Source organism: Hyperolius riggenbachi, chromosome 9, assembly GCF_040937935.1.
Source record: "Hyperolius riggenbachi isolate aHypRig1 chromosome 9, aHypRig1.pri, whole genome shotgun sequence".
NCBI classification, from domain to species: domain Eukaryota; kingdom Metazoa; phylum Chordata; class Amphibia; order Anura; family Hyperoliidae; genus Hyperolius; species Hyperolius riggenbachi.
In genome coordinates, this window is record NC_090654.1 from 24,647,863 (window position 1) to 24,666,247 (window position 18,385).

The following is an 18,385-nucleotide window of genomic DNA, read 5'->3' on the forward strand; positions in this document are numbered from 1 at the left end:
GAGTGTCCTAGTACAGTTACTACAAAATACAATCACTCAGTACTAGTAAAGGACAGCAGAAACACTGGTATAAAAACTAACAGAGGACAGGAGGACAGCTGCCCACACAGGCAAGGCCCTGAGGCCTAAAGCAATGTAAGCTTGCCTGCAGCAGCTGTGTCTGTCTCTATGTAACACACAAGCTACTAACTAAAATACAATGTCTATCTAACTAACAACAATATAGGTGTGTATAGGAGGTGTATGTGAGCAAAAACGCTAGGTAATTGACCACAATAGAGCTCTTGCTAAGCCAAAGCACAAAGGAGCAGATCTCTCTCTGTACAAAGTCAGGCAAGGACGGAAAAACGGAACATGGCAGCCGCTATTTATAGTGTAGGGGCTGGCCAGGGTCCCCCTCTGTGATTAGCTGCCGTCAGAGGGCCTGGGAGCCCTCTGATTGGCTCTAAGGACACCAATCTGGCCTATGACGCAATTCGAGCTCGGTATTCGAGCTCGAATAGCGCTGTTTGCTCGAATAGCTCGAATAGTGAATGGGCTATTCGAGTTCACTCGAATAGCCCATTCGAGTAGCTGCAGCTATTCGAGCTCGGTATTCGAGCTCGAATAGCTGAAAAAAGAGCTCGAATATTCGAGCTACTCGAATATTCGAGCTCTGCTGAGCACCACTGGCGCTGTCCATACTGCGCACATGCACAGTATGACAAGTTGTACAATATGATAGGCAGCAATAACTTTCATCATGCCGGCCCTTGTCAACAACAAACTACTTTCTTGTGTTTCAGATTTGTTTTCCACTCCAATATTAGAGGGTTCCTACACAAAAGTAGGAGATTTTTTTTTCTTTTCTCTATCATGTGATACAACATGCCATCCAGAGAGGTCGAATACCAGATTGAGCTATTCTTTCTACAAGGACGGGAATCCTTTACAGAAAAATGAATTTTCCACGGATTACTCAAAAATGTCTAACGAAAAGGACTCTGGAAACTATTTCTGCGAAGTTTCTGTTTACGTCGGCCATTCCACCTACAAGGCTAACATCGTCAAGAGAAGCAACATAAGAAATGTTCTAGTGCAAGGTGTGCAGACTCATAATGGGTAATGTGGCTTTTTGTGAAGGTTGGCATAATTTTGGCAATTACAATTCTGATCATAATCACGATGTTGTGGGTAATCTTGATTTCACGTAATTTTAGCAGGTGACGCAAGATTACGCTCATGGAATCTACTAATGTATTTTCACCTAACTAGCAAAAGTATCTTTGAGTGAGAAACTGTTTCCCATGATGCATCTCTCCTGAATATACAAATCATCCCTTCAGTCCGGCTTTCAGGGGCAGAAACTGGTGATTTGCATATGCATGGGTGATGCATCATGGGAAACAACAGTTGCTAACTTAAAGCTTATTTATTGCAAATACTTTGTTTTAATTTACAAAATTAGATTTAGCTTTGCTTTATGATAGAGGGCTTTTTGGTCTCTTTTAGACCTTCCAGATGGTTTTGGGTCACCATGAGCTGTCTGGGTATACCTGAGTTCTGGTCCATTCCCTATGCAATAAAGCCATATCAACCCATGCCATGCACTGATGAGGACCAATAAGTCTGAAACAGGCTGTCTGCATGTTGGACTGTTTTGGCTCTGTACAATTTATTAGCTACAGGCTCACTATACACCACCTGTTATGGATGTGCAGTCTTGCTTTCAAAATCATAAACAGGTGATTTGCATATTTGGGAGTAATGCATCATGGGAAACCACATTTGCTCACTTACAGCTGAATTATTGCAAATACCTTCTGTTTTGAGAAGGCTGAATTACACTGAGCATTGCTTCTTAATAGAGGGATTTTTGGTCTTCTTAAGGCGGATCCAAGATGTAAAAATAACTATTGCAAGTAACTGGTCTATATATATTATCTAAAGTTTAGATGGTTTACACAGTAAATCCAGCTGCAAATAACTTTAACAGTATATGATTATTTCCTCCTGTGATTCAATGAGTGCATCCATGTTTTGCTTGTCATCTTCACACACAGGCAAGCTGCTCTGTATCTCCACCCCTCAGCCTGTGAAAACTCCCCTCCCCTCTCCATCTCCTTGCCTCTGAAATCAAGGTATACAGTATATGGGGAGGAATAGAATCATATATAAAGTAGTATGTAGTAGCAGAGGTGTCACTAGGGACTTGGAACCGGGGCTTGTGCCCCTGATCTGTGCAAAAGTGCCTGGGATAAAGGGGACCGGAGTGCCCACCGACAGTGCCCCGAACGTTTCTATGGCTGCAAAGCATGACTGAGGAGATACAGACACTTGTAGCTTGGCTGGGAATCACATGGGGTGGACAACCAGTGAGATAGAGGATTGAGCCTAACTCGACTCTCATTGGCTGCCCGGCCCCATGTGATCCTTGTGTTTGGCTGGTGTTGGCTCCGCTGACTTTTTCTAACCCTAACACACAAAGGGCTTGATTCAGAAAAGGGTGCTAAGTGTTAGCACACCAGTGAAAAGCCACTTTGCATGTGCTAACATGCTTTGCACGTGCTAACTAGGGTGCTGTAAGGGATAGCGGTGAGGCCGCCACAGCGGTGAGCGGCATGGCGGCCGTATCCGCGTCTCAGCCGGCGGCCTCTGCCGCGCTGTTACATGTTGGAGTTGTGCCTGGTCACTCAGTTGCACATAGACTGAGGGCTACACGCGTGCCAGGCAACAGGACCTTTATGCAAGTAGAAGGGGAGTCAGCTGATCAGCCGGTCAGCTGACTCCAGTAGTGCTCCGGATTGGCTGAGTGACTGGGGCGGCGCTGTGGAGCGCTTTGAGTATATATAGGACCTTCCTGTCAGTTGCTCTTTGTCTGCTGTTGCAAATGCTACGTGTTAGCACTCAGACCCTTAGTCAGATCCAGGGGAGGACTGGCCAGGGGGGAAGGGGGGAGATTTCCCCCCAGGCTGCCTCTAATTTAATGATTTAGGGCTGGCCGATCAATAATTATTATCGAATCAAATGAAAATCTGTGCCGCCATAAGCATGCCCAATCAACTATTTGACTGATTTTGTGTGGAAATTAGCTGAATGTATTGATCTGGGATGCTGGGAAATCACAGGTCGATCAAGTGCAATAATCATGAACGATGAACGTGACGGAAACCCCTGGCGTTGTCCCTCAAAATGTAATATGTGCCCCCCGGCTCCTGTGCATTCATTATACTTTACCTGTCATGCTGTCCCTCAAGTGTCCTTGCTGTATTTCTGCTTTGGCGCCCCACATGACTACTGGCATATAGCACGTGGGGTGCATATGTGACCTCATTTGGGCTGGGGCTGTCGTGAAAATGGGCCTCTAGTTTGTGTTTTCCCTCCAGGCCAAAAGGTCCCAGTCCTTCCCTGGTCAGATCCGAAAGTGTGCTAGAACCAGCAGGAGCTGGGGATCCACACTTAGCCAGATTCTGTTGATAGCTTAAAGTACTAAATGAATTGTATTATTTGTTATGACTTTCTGCTAGCCTTGACTACTCTTCTGTCTTCTGATTCTGTGCCTATGCCTATCTGATCTAGTTGCCGACTCAGTTTATACCTCACTCTGATTCAGTCTTCTGTCTTTGTACTGTATCTGTCCGTGTGTTGCCGATACTGCTTGTCTGACTCTTCTGCCCTCACCAGTGAGCTTAGTTCTGGTGAGGGATTCTCAGTTTAGTAATCACCTGCTCCTCAGGTTGATAGCTGCAGTATAGTCTTAATCACCTGCTCCTCAGGTTGATAGCTGCAGTATAGTCTGAATCACCTGCTCCTCAGGTCGATAGCTGCAGTACAGTCTGAATCACCTGCACCTCAGGTTGATAGCTGCAGTACAGTCTTAAATCACCTGCTCCTCAGGTGACTAGCTACTACGGTACTGTCCTCATCACCTGCTCCACAGGTGATCAGAAGCTGCAGTACAGTCTTGATCTCCTGCCCATCAGGGGATCATCTGCTGCAGTACAGTCTGAATCACCCGCTCCACGAGTGATCAGTCTACATAGTCCTACTGTGCTTCATCCGCTCCTCGGGTGAACCGATCACTACTCATCCGTGTCTCCAGCCTGCTGGAGTACTGGTTCCAGTGTTCTATATTACTGTTGCACCAAACACTTATCTTACAGCTGGGTGTCCTGTGTCTTGCTATACTTGCATTATTGGTGATTCTGCAGATCACCACATAATCAGGTATAACATCTGTATTATTAGTGATACTGCAGATCACCAATAATCAGAAAATCTGTTCTTGCTGACACCGATCGTTACAGAACAGCAGACCAAACATTATGGACGCACTGCGTAGTCACGTTGAAGTCCTGACCACTGCGGTAAACAGTCTTACAGGGGAGATCATTACCCAACAGCCTCAGATCACCCAACTGTCTGGGAAAGTTCAGGTACTTCAAACGACTACTGATGCAGTGCGATCCCCTCCAGTCACAGACCTTCACATGTCCGTACCCGAAAAGTTTTCTGGACATAGATCTGACTTTCATAATTTTAGAAATCGTGTGCTATCCTATTTAGAGCTAAAGCCTAATCTGTCAGGATCTGAGAACCAGAGGGTAACTTTTATAAAGACCCTTTTGTCAGGAGATTCACCAACATGGGCATATGGTCTACATGCAGAGCATGAGGCTTTATCATCAGTTCAGGAGTTTTTTAAGGCCATGGCCGTTATTTACGATGATCCGGATATTGCTATCACGGCTGAGAGGAAGCTAAAGACTCTCAGGCAGGGTCGTAATCCGGTGGAGAGTTATGCCGCAGAGTTTAGGAGGTGGGCTGTGTCAGCTAGATGGGGAACGTATGCCTTATTAGATTGTTTCCTGTCAGGATTGTCCGATGCAGTTTCTGATCTGATGATAGGGCATCCTGAGCCTAAATCCCTAGACGAGGCAATTTCATTGGCGATGCGGGTTGATCGCCGCCTTCGCTATAAAAAACTAACCCGTGGGAAAAACGCTGTAAGATCTATTTCCTACGCCTCTTCTCCACCTCTGTCACCACAAGACGAACCGATGCAAATCGGTCAGTCTAGGTTAACACAAGTGGAATAGAATCGCAGAAGGTCAGAGAGACCCTGTCTATATTGTGCTGAGGAGGGTCACATTGTCCAGAATTGCCCTAAAAAGTCGGGAAAACGCTGCCGCCTATGTGTAGTCAGAGATAATGCCCTAGGCGAGCCGTTGGTACCTCTAAATAATAGTCGCTTGCTCCTTCCTTGCTCCATTACCTGGGAGGGTCGGGCCACGCCCACAGAAGTATTTGTAGACTCAGGTTCTGCAGCCAATTTTATAGATTATGACTTTGTCAAAAAATTGGGGATTCCTTTACTCCCGTTAGACCGTCAGATTCTGATCACGGCGGTAGATGACTCTCCATTACAATGTAGACAGCCTCTTTCCCAGACTCCCTTGTTATTGTGTGAAATAGGGGTTCTACATAAGGAGAAACTACAGTTCTTTGTCCTGCAAATGGCTACTTGTACCATAATCCTCGGTATGCCCTGGTTGCAACTACACTCCCCTCAGATCGACTGGGCTTCAGGTCAGCTACAGAGCTGGTCAGCCCATTGTCGTCATCATTGTTTAGAGAAAGTTGCTGTTTGTGCCACCAAGGTTCAGGTGAAAGAGGTGCCAGTGCAGTACGCAGAATTTTTTGACGTGTTTTGTCCCAAGTCAGCAGATAAACTCCCACCACACCGGAGTTTTGACTGTCCAATAGAGCTCAGATCAGGTTGTATGCCTCCTAGAGGTCATCTTTATAATCTGTCGGGGCCAGAGAAGCTGGCGATGCAGGAATACATTAAGGAAAACTTGGCCAAGGGCTTTATCCATCCTTCCCGGTCACCTGCAGGGGCTGGGTTCTTTTTTGTACAGAAAAAGGACGGTGGGCTTCGACCTTGTATTGACTATCGGGGGTTGAATAAGATCACAGTAAAGAATCGTTATCCACTGCCGTTGATTGACGATTTGTTTGCCCAAGTGACCAATGCCAGTATTTTCTCTAAGTTGGACCTACGAGGGGCATACAACCTTGTTCGTATTAGGGACGGTGACGAATGGAAGATGGCATTCAACACGCCTGACGGGCACTACGAGTGTCACGATCTGTTCCTGCTGGTGACGTTTGTGAACTGTATGGACTTCCTCTGTTCACCAGCAGATGTCCCCTCATTTCAAGAACATTTTACATTCCTCCTGAAGTTCCCTCTGCCCACCAGCAGAGGTCTCTGTATTCAAGAACTGTGTCTCTGCAGCCTTGGAAGAGGTCACATGACCATCCTGCAGAGTATATAAGTCCAGCTACAACAGAACACTGTTGCTAGTTCATTGATGTGGATAGCCCTAGAGCCTGTGTTCTGGTCATTGCTCCTGTTACCTGCTTCCTGATACCTGTTTCCTGTTACCTGTAACCTGTCTGCCTGTTACCTGATTGCTTGATTCCCTGGTTTATGATATTGGCTTTGTCTGACTATTCTTCTGCTCACTGATTGTATTGCTTGATGTCCTGGTATCTGATCTCGGCTTGTTGACTAACCTATTGCCTGCTGCATATGTCCTGCGCTTGGTTGTATATTATCCTGTGTATATATTAGTTAGTTAGCTTAGTTAGATAGGGTTCGGGGTTCACTGTGTGCACACTGTATATATTATTATTGGTTTGTGTATGTCTGATCGCAAGACAATTGCCTGCAATCATATTGCTAGTTGTACAATTCATTTGTATTTATGTTCATGCACCAATTGCAGCATCACTTGTGTATATATCCTGTCCTTGTAAATAAATCATTACTTTATTTCACATTTACCCTGGTTTTGGTCTTCAGTATTTCCACATTAAGTGACATTCTGCATTCAGTGCAAATCTGCATGCACTGCTCGTTACAGAATGAACTAGCCAAAACAGTCACTAGGAAATACTGAAGGTTCATTTGTTCCAGCCATGGGGTTAAACTGGACTCCGCAGGACATAGATTACTTTGCCATATTTGCAGAGGAGGATAGAAAACACTGTTATAAAGAGTTTTTAGATTACTCTTATGATGAATTGCAGCAATTAATTTCACAAATTAATTATTTTGTGCAGCAAAATATTTTTTCAGTGTCTGATGTACAAGCCCTGCTGCAAATTCTGCAAAGTCTCTTGGTAGCTAAAAATCCAGCTACAACAACCTATTATCAGCCTAATCAACAGATTAAGCCAATTAACCCTTTAAACTATGTTCAGAGTAATCTATCTGCTCCCATTAAAAGTGACTGGGACCCTCCGTTTGGAAAATGGGAAATTGAGTGTCTGTTTAATGATTTGAATGATGATTGGAGGTCTTTTATTAGCTATTATGCTCAAAAAGATGAACAATTTGTTTCCGCATGTATAAAATCTGCAAAAACTTTGGTTGATTTGGGTGTATGCATGCAAAGGTCTGTTTCTCCTTTAATTGATGCATGGGAGAGAGTTCTGTCCACTTACTTTCCTTCTGCTAATATTTCTAATGACCAGCTCACACAGTGCTCAGTGGCTAAACCTGCTTCTAATCACAAGTCAGTTCCCCTTCAGACTGCAAAAAGATCTACACCTTGGTTAAAGCAGTATCCAGTTACATACCAAGAGCCTGTTCTCGCTTTGAGAACTGTCAAGAAAGCAAAGCATAAACGGAAATACTTCCCAACTTCATCTATTCACCATTCACTACCTGTTGCACCAGATCCAGGTGGAATCACCTTACAAACTTTGACACCAAAGCCTGCAGAACCTCTCGTCCAGCCTGCTGCAGAACCTCTCGTCCAGCCTGCTGCAGAACCTCTCGTCCAGCCTGCTGCAGAACCTCTCGTCCAGCCTGCTGCAGAACCTCTCGTCCAGCCTGCTGCAGAACCTCTCGTCCAGCCTGCTGCAGAACCTCTCGTCCAGCCTGCTGCAGACTCTTGCACCCAGCCGCCTGCAGACTCTTGCACCCAGCCGCCTGCAGACTCTTGCACCCAGCCGCCTGCAGACTCTTGCACCCAGCCGCCTGCAGACTCTTGCACCCAGCCGCCTGCAGACTCTTGCACCCAGCCGCCTGCAGACTCTTGCACCCAGCCGCCTGCAGACTCTTGCACCCAGCCGCCTGCAGACTCTTGCACCAAGCCACCTGCAGAACCTTTCATCCAGCCACCTGCAGAACCTTTCATCCAGCCACCTGCAGAACCTCTCATCCAGCCTCCTGCAGACTGTTGCACCCAGCCTCCTGATGAACTTTGCATACAGCCATCTGCAGAACCTTGTCTCCAGCTTCCTGCAGACTCTTGCTTCCAGCCGCCTGCAGACTCTTGCACCAAGCCACCTGCAGAACCTTTCATCCAGCCACCTGCAGAACCTCTCATCCAGCCTCCTGCAGACTGTTGCACCCAGCCTCCTGATGAACTTTGCATACAGCCATCTGCAGAACCTTGTCTCCAGCTTCCTGCAGACTCTTGCTTCCAGCCGCCTGCAGACTCTTGCTTCCAGCCGCCTGCAGAAACTCTCATCCAGCCGCCTGCAGAAACTCTCATCCAGCCGCCTGCAGAAACTCTCATCCAGCCGCCTGCAGAAACTCTCATCCAGCCGCCTGCAGAAACTCTCATCCAGCCGCTTGCAGAACCTCTCATCCAGCCTCCTGCAGACTGTTGCACCCAGCCGCCTGATGAACTTTGCATACAGCCATCTGCAGAACCTTGTCTCCAGCTGCCTGCAGACTCTTGCATCCTGCCAGCAGAACTTTGCATCCAGCTTGCAGAAACCTGTATTCAGCTCACAGTCTTCTTACTTTCGGTACAGCAGTGGTTAACTTCATCTCTTCCTGCCAGATCTTTGCAAACTACAATTTCTGACATGTCTACACAGCCTACAGCTCCTGCCAAGTCTGCAAGGGACAGCACTTCGCTCCAGCCACTGCCAACCAGTTTACCAGCCTGTCCAGGTGCATCTTTGCCAACCAGTCCAGCTGCATCTCTGTCACCAGGTCCAGCAGAAAGTTTGCTATCCTGCCCAGCTACATCTTTTCCATCTTGTGCAGCTGCATCTTTGCCAACCAGTCCAGCAGTAAGTTTGTCAGCCCGTCCAGCTGCATCTCTGCCCTCCTGTCCAGCTGCATCTCAGCCATCCTGTCCAGCTGCATCTCTGCCAACAGGTACAGCGGAAGTTTTGCTTCAGCTCGCACAGGCTTTGCTTCAGCCCGCACAGACTTTGCTTCAGCCCGCACAGACTTTGCTTCAGCCCGCACAGGTTTTGCTCCAGCCCGCACAGGATATGTTTCAGCTTGCACAGACTGTATTGGGGTGTCTACCAACGGTCCAGCCAGGTGCTCAGCCAACGGCCCAGCAAGGTGCTCAGCCAACGGCCCAGCCAAGCGCTCAGCTAATGGTCCAGACCCCTGAAGCCAGCCAGCCTGTTGCCACCCTGCCTGAAGCCAGCCAGCCTGTTGCCACCCTGCCTGAAGCCAGCCAGCCTGTTGCCACCCTGCCTGAAGCTTTCCAGCCTGTTGCCACCCTGCCTGAAGCTTTCCAGCCTGTTGCCACCCTGCCTGAAGCTTTCCAGCCTGTTGCCACCCTGCCTGAAGCTTTCCAGCCTGTTGCCACCCTGCCTGAAGCTTTCCAGCCTGTTGCCACCCTGCCTGAAGCTTTCCAGCCTGTTGCCACCCTGCCTGAAGCTAGCCAGCCTGTTGCCACCCTGCCTGAAGCTAGCCAGCCTGTTGCCACCCTGCCTGAAGCTAGCCAGCCTGTTGCCACCCTGCCTGAAGCTAGCCAGCCTGTTGCCACCCTGCCTGAAGCTAGCCAGCCTGTTGCTACCTTGTTTGATGCCCACCCTCTAAAGACTTTTGTTGATGCCCACCCTCAGACTTTTGTTGTTCCTCAGCTCCTACAGACTTCTGACAACAAAGCCCAGTTTTGCAGACCTCTGCTAAAGCCAAATCGGTTGTCCTGGTGGAGGTATACTATTGAACTGTTTGGCTGGAGACTTGTTTACATGCTGTCCTTCCTGCTGGTGTCTAGTCCACTGCCCTGCTTGATGACATCTGCTACCTGGTTCTGCCTGCTGCCTTTCCTGATATCTGGTTCCTGGTCCTGCCTGCTTCTGTTTCTGATGACATCTGGTTCCTGGTTCTGCTTGCTGCCTTTCCTGATGACATCCAGTTCCTGGTTCTGCCTGCTGCCCTGCTTGATGACATCTGCTTCCTGGTTCTGCCTGCTGCCTTTCCTGATATCTGGTTCCTGGTTCTGCCTGCTGACGTTCCTGATGACATCTGATTCCTGGTCCTTCCTGATGTTCTTCAGACTGCTGTGCATCTTGCCTTGTTGCCTGACGGTCTCCAGTCTGCTGTCTGCCTTTTCGCCCAATGTTTCTTGGGACCCAGGTGGATGTGAATTGGTAGTCTGGTGGAGCGTCCTGAGGCCGCTCCTCAAGGGGGGGGTACTGTCACGATCTGTTCCTGCTGGTGACGTTTGTGAACTGTATGGACTTCCTCTGTTCACCAGCAGATGTCCCCTCATTTCAAGAACATTTTACATTCCTCCTGAAGTTCCCTCTGCCCACCAGCAGAGGTCTCTGTATTCAAGAACTGTGTCTCTGCAGCCTTGGAAGAGGTCACATGACCATCCTGCAGAGTATATAAGTCCAGCTACAACAGAACACTGTTGCTAGTTCATTGATGTGGATAGCCCTAGAGCCTGTGTTCTGGTCATTGCTCCTGTTACCTGCTTCCTGATACCTGTTTCCTGTTACCTGTAACCTGTCTGCCTGTTACCTGATTGCTTGATTCCCTGGTTTATGATATTGGCTTTGTCTGACTATTCTTCTGCTCACTGATTGTATTGCTTGATGTCCTGGTATCTGATCTCGGCTTGTTGACTAACCTATTGCCTGCTGCATATGTCCTGCGCTTGGTTGTATATTATCCTGTGTATATATTAGTTAGTTAGCTTAGTTAGATAGGGTTCGGGGTTCACTGTGTGCACACTGTATATATTATTATTGGTTTGTGTATGTCTGATCGCAAGACAATTGCCTGCAATCATATTGCTAGTTGTACAATTCATTTGTATTTATGTTCATGCACCAATTGCAGCATCACTTGTGTATATATCCTGTCCTTGTAAATAAATCATTACTTTATTTCACATTTACCCTGGTTTTGGTCTTCAGTATTTCCACATTAAGTGACATTCTGCATTCAGTGCAAATCTGCATGCACTGCTCGTTACAACGAGTATCTGGTCATGCCCTTCGGGTTGTGTAATGCCCCTGCCGTCTTCCAAGAGTTGATCAACGAAGTTTTTAGAGAAGTTCTAGGAAAATTTGTGTTGGTGTATCTGGACGATATACTGATTTTCTCACCCAATCTGACAGAACATCGGAAACACGTGAAGTTTGTTTTAAGAAAATTGAGGCAGAACTCGTTGTATGCGAAGTTAGAGAAATGCCTGTTTGAAGTCACTAAAGTCCCTTTCTTGGGATATATTATTTCCACTTCAGGTCTCTCTATGGATCCTGAAAAAGTCTCTGCTGTATTGGAGTGGCCTCAACCTGTAGGATTGAAGGCACTCCAAAGGTTTCTGGGCTTTGCCAATTACTACAGGAAGTTCATCAAAGGATTTTCCTCTGTAGTGTCACCCCTCACCAACCTTACCAAGAAAGGGGCTGACATTTACCATTGGTCAGCAGAGGCACAGTCTGCCTTTGCTACATTGAAAAGGTTATTTTGTTCTGCTCCCATTTTGAGACACGTAGATGTCACCTTCCCCTTCATTGTTGAGGTGGATGCATCAGAGGTTGGGGTTGGGGCAGTGCTGTCTCAGTGCTCTGGCCTTCAAGGCAAACTACATCCCTGTGCCTTCTTTTCTTGTAGGTTCTCTCCAGCCGAGAGGAACTACGATATCGGCAATCGGGAGCTCTTGGCCATTAACCACTTGCCGACCACGCACTCATAACGCGCGTCGGCAAAGTGGCAGCTGCAGGACCAGTGACGCAGTTCTGCGTCGCCGGCTGCAGGCTAATTAATCAGGAAGCAGCCGCTCGCGCAAGCGGCTGCTTCCTGTCAATTCACGGCGGGGGGCTCCGTGAATAGCCTGCGGGCCGCCGTCGCAGGCTAAATGTAAACACAAGCGGAAATAATCCGCTTTGTTTACATTTGTACAACGCTGCTAACAGTAGCAGCGTTGTACCAGATCAGCGATCCCCGGCCAATCAGCGGCCGGGGATCGCTGTCACATGACAGGCAGGATCCTGTTAGAGGCTGCACAGGACAGATCCGTTCCTGTGCAGCCTCGGATCTCCAGGGAAGGGAGGGAGAAGAGGGAGGGGGGGGAATTTTGCCGCAGAGGGGGGCATTGAGGTGCCCCCCCCCCCCCGCAACACCCAGGCAGGCAGGAGCGATCAGACCCCCCCAGCACATCATCCTCCTAGTGGGGAAAAAAGGGGGGCGATCTGGTCGCTCTGCCTGGTGTTTGATCTGTGCTGGGGGCTGCACAGCCCACCCAGCACAGATCAGCTAAAACAGCGCTGGTCCTTAAGGGGGGTAAAGGGTGGGTCCTCAAGTGGTTAAGTTAGCCTTTGAGGAATGGCGCCATTGGTTTGAAGGGGCAGAACATACGATTACAGTTTATACTGATCATAAAAATTTGGAGTACATCGAGGGGGCCAAAAGGCTTAGCCCCCGACAGGCTCGCTGGTCCTTGTTCTTTTCAAGGTTCAGATTTATTATAACGTATACTCCAGGAAGTAAGGATGTCAAAGCAGATGCATTATCTAGGTGCTTTGAGGCCGAGACAGTTCAGCCATCAACCCCTGAGACCATTTTACCTCAAAGACTGGTGGTAGCAGCCACGGAAACCTGGCAGGATTGGGCGCTTACTCTAGGGCCTTACCAGCAAGATATCCCAGAAGGGAAGCCCGAGGGGTACTGTTTGTGCCACTTCCTTTTCGCTTACAACTCCTACAGTTGTTTCACGCCCAAAAGAATGCAGGGCATCCCGGGGCTGCTCGAACTCAGGATCTACTGGCCAGATGTGTATGGTGGCCTTCTTTGGCACTTGATTGCAAAGAGTTTGTGAGGGAGTGCTCTGTGTATGCCAGAAATAAGCCCTCTCGTCAAGCACCAGTAGGTACGCTACAACCGTTGCCAGTGCCAAGTGAACCATGGACTCATGTGTCCATGGACTTTGTAGGAGAACTCCCCAGGTCTGAGGGCAAGACGGTCATCTGGGTGGTAGTTGATAGGTTCAGTAAAATGGCTCATTTCGTCCTGTTGAAAGGACTCCCCTCGGCCCAGGAATTGGCTGATCTCTTGATTCAGCACATTTTCCGGCTGCATGGCATTCCGGAGAATGTGGTGTCAGATAGGGGAGTCCAGTTTGTGTCTAAATTCTGGAGAGCCTTTTGCCATCAGCTGGGTATGGACCTGTCATTTTCATCAGGCTACCACCCACAGACCAATGGACAGACCGAAAGGGTTAACCAGTCCCTGGAGCAATTTCTTAGGTGTTATGTGGCAGATGCACAGTCAGATTGGGTAAAGTTCCTGCCGTTTGCAGAATTTGCAAATAATAACCGAAAGAGTTTCTCTTCAGGTTTTTCTCCATTCCAGGTGGTTTCGGGGAGATCTCCCAAGTTTTCTCCAATACCAGTGGCATCTTCTCCTTTCCCAGCTCTAGAGGATTGGCAAAGGGCATTAAAGGAGATTTGGGTGCTAGTTAAAAGGAATCTGGGGAAAGCCTTCCAGACTCAGAAAAAACAGGCGGATAACAGGCGGTCTGTAGAGTGGAGGTTTTCCCCAGGAGACATGGTGTGGGTGTCTACTCGGCATCTGGCGTTAAAGCAACCATCACCTAAGTTAGGACCCAGATTTGTAGGCCCATATCCTGTGTCCAGAAAGATTAATGATGTGACATATGTGATTGATCTCCCAGCTAGCATGAGAGGTGTGAGATCATTTCATGTTTCTTTGCTGAAGCCTGCTGTGCATGTGGATTCCTCCCCCGCCCCCCCTGTGATAATTGACGGCCAACCCGAGTATGAGATCGAGAAGATTTTAGATTCTCGGTTGGTGCAGAATTCTGTACAGTACCTGGTCCATTGGAAGGGGTATGGCCGGGAAGAGAGAACTTGGGTGCCGGATGCTGAGGAACTAAAAAAAGAGTTTCACGAGTTACACCCTGAGAAGCCGTGTAAGAAGTGTCCGGGGTCCACTCCTCATGGGGGGGTACTGTAAGGTATGGCGGTGAGGTCGCCGCAGCAGTGAGCAGCATGGCGGCCATATTCGCGTCTCAACTGGCGGCCTCCGACGCGCGGTTACATGTTGGAGTTGTGCCTGGTCCCTCAGTTGCACATAGACTGCACATAGACTGAGGGTTACGCGCGCGCGCGCGCCAGGCGACAGGACCTTTATGCAAGTAGAAGGGGAGTCAGCTGATCAGCCGGTCAGCTGACTCCAGTAGTGCTCCGGATTGGCTGAGTGACTGGGGCAGCGCTGTGGAGCGCTTTGAGTATATATAGGACCTGCCTGTCAGTTGCTCTTTGTCTGCTGTTGCAAATGCTACGTGTTAGCACTCAGACCCTTAGTCAGATACAGTGCTAGAACCAGCAGGAGCTGGGGATCCACACTTAGCCAGATTCTGTTGATAGCTTAAAGTACTAATTAAATAGTATTATTTGTTATGACCCTCCGCTAGCCTTGACTACTCTTCTGTCTTCTGATTCTGTGCCTATGCCTATCTGATCTAGTTGCCGACTCAGCTTATACCTCACTCTGATTCAGTCTTCTGTCTTTGTACTGTACTGTGTGTTGCCGGTCCTGCTTGTCTGACTCTTCTGCCCTCACCAGTGAGTTTAGTTCTGGTGAGGGATTCTCAGTTTAGTAATCACTTGCTCCTCAGGTTGATAGCTGCAGTATAGTCTTAATCACCTGCTCCTCAGGTTGATACATAGTTACATAGTTATTTTGGTTGATACATAGTTACATAGTTATTTTGGTTGAAAAAAGACATACGTCCATCGAGTCCAACCAGCTCCTCAGGTTGATAGCTGCAGTATAGTCTGAATCACCTGCTCCTCAGGTCAATAGCTGCAGTACAGTCTGAATCACCTGCTCCTCAGGTTGATAGCTGCAGTACAGTCTTAATCACCTGCTCCTCAGGTGATTAGCTACTACGGTACTGTCCTCATCACCTGCTCCACAGGTGATCAGAAGCTGCAGTACAGTCTTGATCTCCTGCCCATCAGGGGATCATCTGCTGCAGTACAGTCTGAATCACCAGCTCCACGAGTGATCAGTCTACATAGTCCTACTGTGCTTCATCCACTCCTCGGGTGAACCGGTCACTGCTCATCCGTGTCTCCAGCCTGCTGGAGTACTGGTTCCAGTGTTCTATATTACTGTTGCACCAAACACTTATCTTACACCTGGGTGTCCTGTGTCTTGCTATACTTGCATTATTGGTGATTCTGCAGATCACCACATAATCAGGTATAACATCTGTATTATTGGTGATACTGCAGATCACCAATAATCAGAAAATCTGTTCTTGCTGACACCGATCGTTACAGGTGCTAAGTAGTTAGCACATGCAAACTACTTAGCACCCTAGTTTAAAAAAAATCAGTGTTTATTGAACAAAAAAAAGGAACATATGACAGAATATGCAGTGTAGCAGTGCGCCTCCTAACTTTTCCAACAGTAGCTTCAGCATCAATTATCACTGTGGAAGATGAGAGGTATTGTTAACAATAATATAATGATCGTCACATAATATTTAGAGCTCAGATTGAATTTAAATTTCCAAATATTCTATCTTTTACAAGATCATAATTAGCAAGACCAGGGGTATCTAACCATGGAGCTTAGCACCCTAGTTAGCACGGTGCTAAGTAGTAGTTTGTATGTGCTAACTACTTAGCACTCTAGTTAGCACACCCAAAGCCTTTAGGCATGCTAACTGGGTAAGCACCATTTACTGAATCGAGCCCAAAGACTCAATGACCAAGTTTGTGAGCTTTGGGGTCCTAGGCATAAATAATTTGTATATTCACATAGAAATTAAATAAATCAGATTGGAGGTTTGTGACTCTGCTCCTCTCCAGTATTTGAACCCCAGTCACCCAATGACCAACTGTAGCAGGTTTGAGGCTTGTGCCATTAACAGTGCAAGAAGGCAGCAATTTTAATATACCCCTTGAAAATCAACAGGTGAATATTGATTGGCTATTTCAGGCTCCATCTACTTTCTGAACATGAATTTCAATCACCCAGTAACCAGCTGTGCAACGTTTGAGAACCCTGCCATTAAAGAGACTCTGTAACAAATTTTTCAGCCTTAGTTCTTCTATCCTATAAGTTCCTATGCCTGTTCTAATCTGCTCTGGCTTACTGCAGTCTTTCCTAACTGCACTGTCTCTGTAATAAATCAATGTATCTTTCCTCTGTCCTGTTTGTCGGGCTAAAGCTTGATTGTGTGGAATGTGCAGGGCTGCTTGTGATTGGTAGAAGCGATACACACCCTCTGCAGGCCCCCTGCATACTCTGAATGACTCATACACTATGCTTAGCTGAGCCTATTAGAAGCTGGTTAGTTTGTTTGTAAACACTGCCTAAAACTGTTAATTACAAGCCAGGATTGCAGCAGAGAGTGGCAGAAACAGCACAGAGGGGCACAGGAGAAAATAAGGAATAGAATGGTATGCTTTCTATTGTAAGAATATTAGAGTACAGATTCTCTTTAAGGGCTGCAGTTTACATTTTCCCATAAAATCTGTTTTTGACTCTACCCAATTTTTGTAACCTTGACACACAGTCACTCAATGACCAGGTTTGTGAGCTTTCGGGTTCCTGGCATCAAAAAAGTGTGAATGGAAGCAGTTTATCCAGCAAAGGAATCTGATTGGGTGTTTATGGCTCTACCCGTTTAGTGAATTTGAACCCCAGTCACTCAATGATGACTGTATCAGGTTTTAGGCCTCTGCCATTAACAGTGTAAGAATGGCAGCAGTTTCAATATTCTCCTTGAAAATAAATAGGGGAATTTTGATTGGCTGTTGTAGGCTCCACCTACTTTTCTTAATATTAATCCCAGTCACCCAGTGACCAACTGTGTCAAGTTTGAGAACCCTGCCATTAACAGTGTAAGAATGGCTGCAGCTTATATTTTCCATGTAAAAAGTTAGTTGTTTTTTGGCTGTTCCTAACCTTAACATACAGTCACTCAATGACTTTGGAGTCCTTGGCATCAACAAGTTGCATTTTTCCATTGAAATTAAACAAATCTGATTGGCTACATGTAGCCCGCCCCCTTTTCAGAATTTAAACCCCAGTCTCCCAGTAACTGACTGTACCAGATTTGAGGCATCTGCCATTAAGAGTGTAAGAATAGCAGCAATGTAAATATTCCCCTTGATAATCAATAGGTGAATTTTGATCGGCTGTTGTAGGCTCCACCCACTTTCTAAATATTAATCCCAGTCACCCTGTGGCCAACTGTGTCGAGTTTGGGAACCCTGCCAATAACAGTGTAAGAATGGTTGCAGTTTATATTTTCCCATGTAAAAAAATTAGTTGTTGGCGCCGCCCACTTTTTCTAACCTTGACATATTGTCACTCAATGATCAAGTTTATAAACTTTGGGGTCCTTGATATCAATAATTTGTATATTCCCATTGAAATTAATCAAATCTGATTGGCTGTTTGTGGCTCTGCCCCCTTTCTGAATTTGAACCTCAGTCACCCAGTGACCAACTGTACCAGGCTTGAGGCATCTGCAATTAACAGTGTAAGAATGGCAGTAATGTAAATATTTCCCTTGAAAATCAACAGATTAATTTTGATTGGCTGTTGTAGGCTCCACCCATTTCCTGAATATTAATCTCAGTCTCCCAGTGAAGAAACTGTGCAAATTTTGAGAACCCTGCCATTAACAATGTAAGAATGGCTGCAGTTTATATTTGAGCAGTGAAACTTGTTTTTGGGTCCGCCCGCTTTTTGTAACCTTGACACAGTCACTCAATGACCGAGTTTGTGAGCTTTCAGGTTCCTGGCATCAAAAATGTATGAATGGAAGCAGTTTATCCAGCAAAGAAATCTGATTGGCTGTTTGTGGCCCCGCCCCTTTAGTGAATTTGGACCCTAGTCACCCCTTGATAGCAATTTTGAAGCCTCTGCCATAAACCATGTAAGAATGGCAGTAGATTAAATATTCCCCTTGAAAATCGATAGGTGATTTTTGATTGGCTGTTGTAGGCTCCACCCACTTTCCTGAATCTCAATTCACCCAGTGACCAAGTGTGCCAAGTTTGAAAACCCTGCGATTAACAGTCTAACAATGGCTGCAGTTTACATTTCCCATTTAAAATGAATGGCTGA

General features: G+C 46.9%; 1 protein-coding gene across 7 annotated transcripts in view; it reads left to right on the top strand.

The window, feature by feature from the left end:
- Positions 1-18,385, top strand: part of LOC137532040 (Fc receptor-like protein 5) — a 353,036-nt gene that overhangs the window by 276,330 nt on the left and 58,321 nt on the right. For 6 of the 7 annotated variants that reach the window (XM_068252142.1, XM_068252143.1, XM_068252147.1 and 3 more), the window contains one exon: positions 786-1,082. The exons of the other annotated variant lie outside the window; for it this stretch is intronic. In XM_068252142.1, coding sequence (XP_068108243.1) covers positions 786-1,082 — 297 coding nt within the window. The remainder of the gene's footprint in view (positions 1-785; positions 1,083-18,385) is intronic. 7 annotated transcript variants of the gene reach the window in all.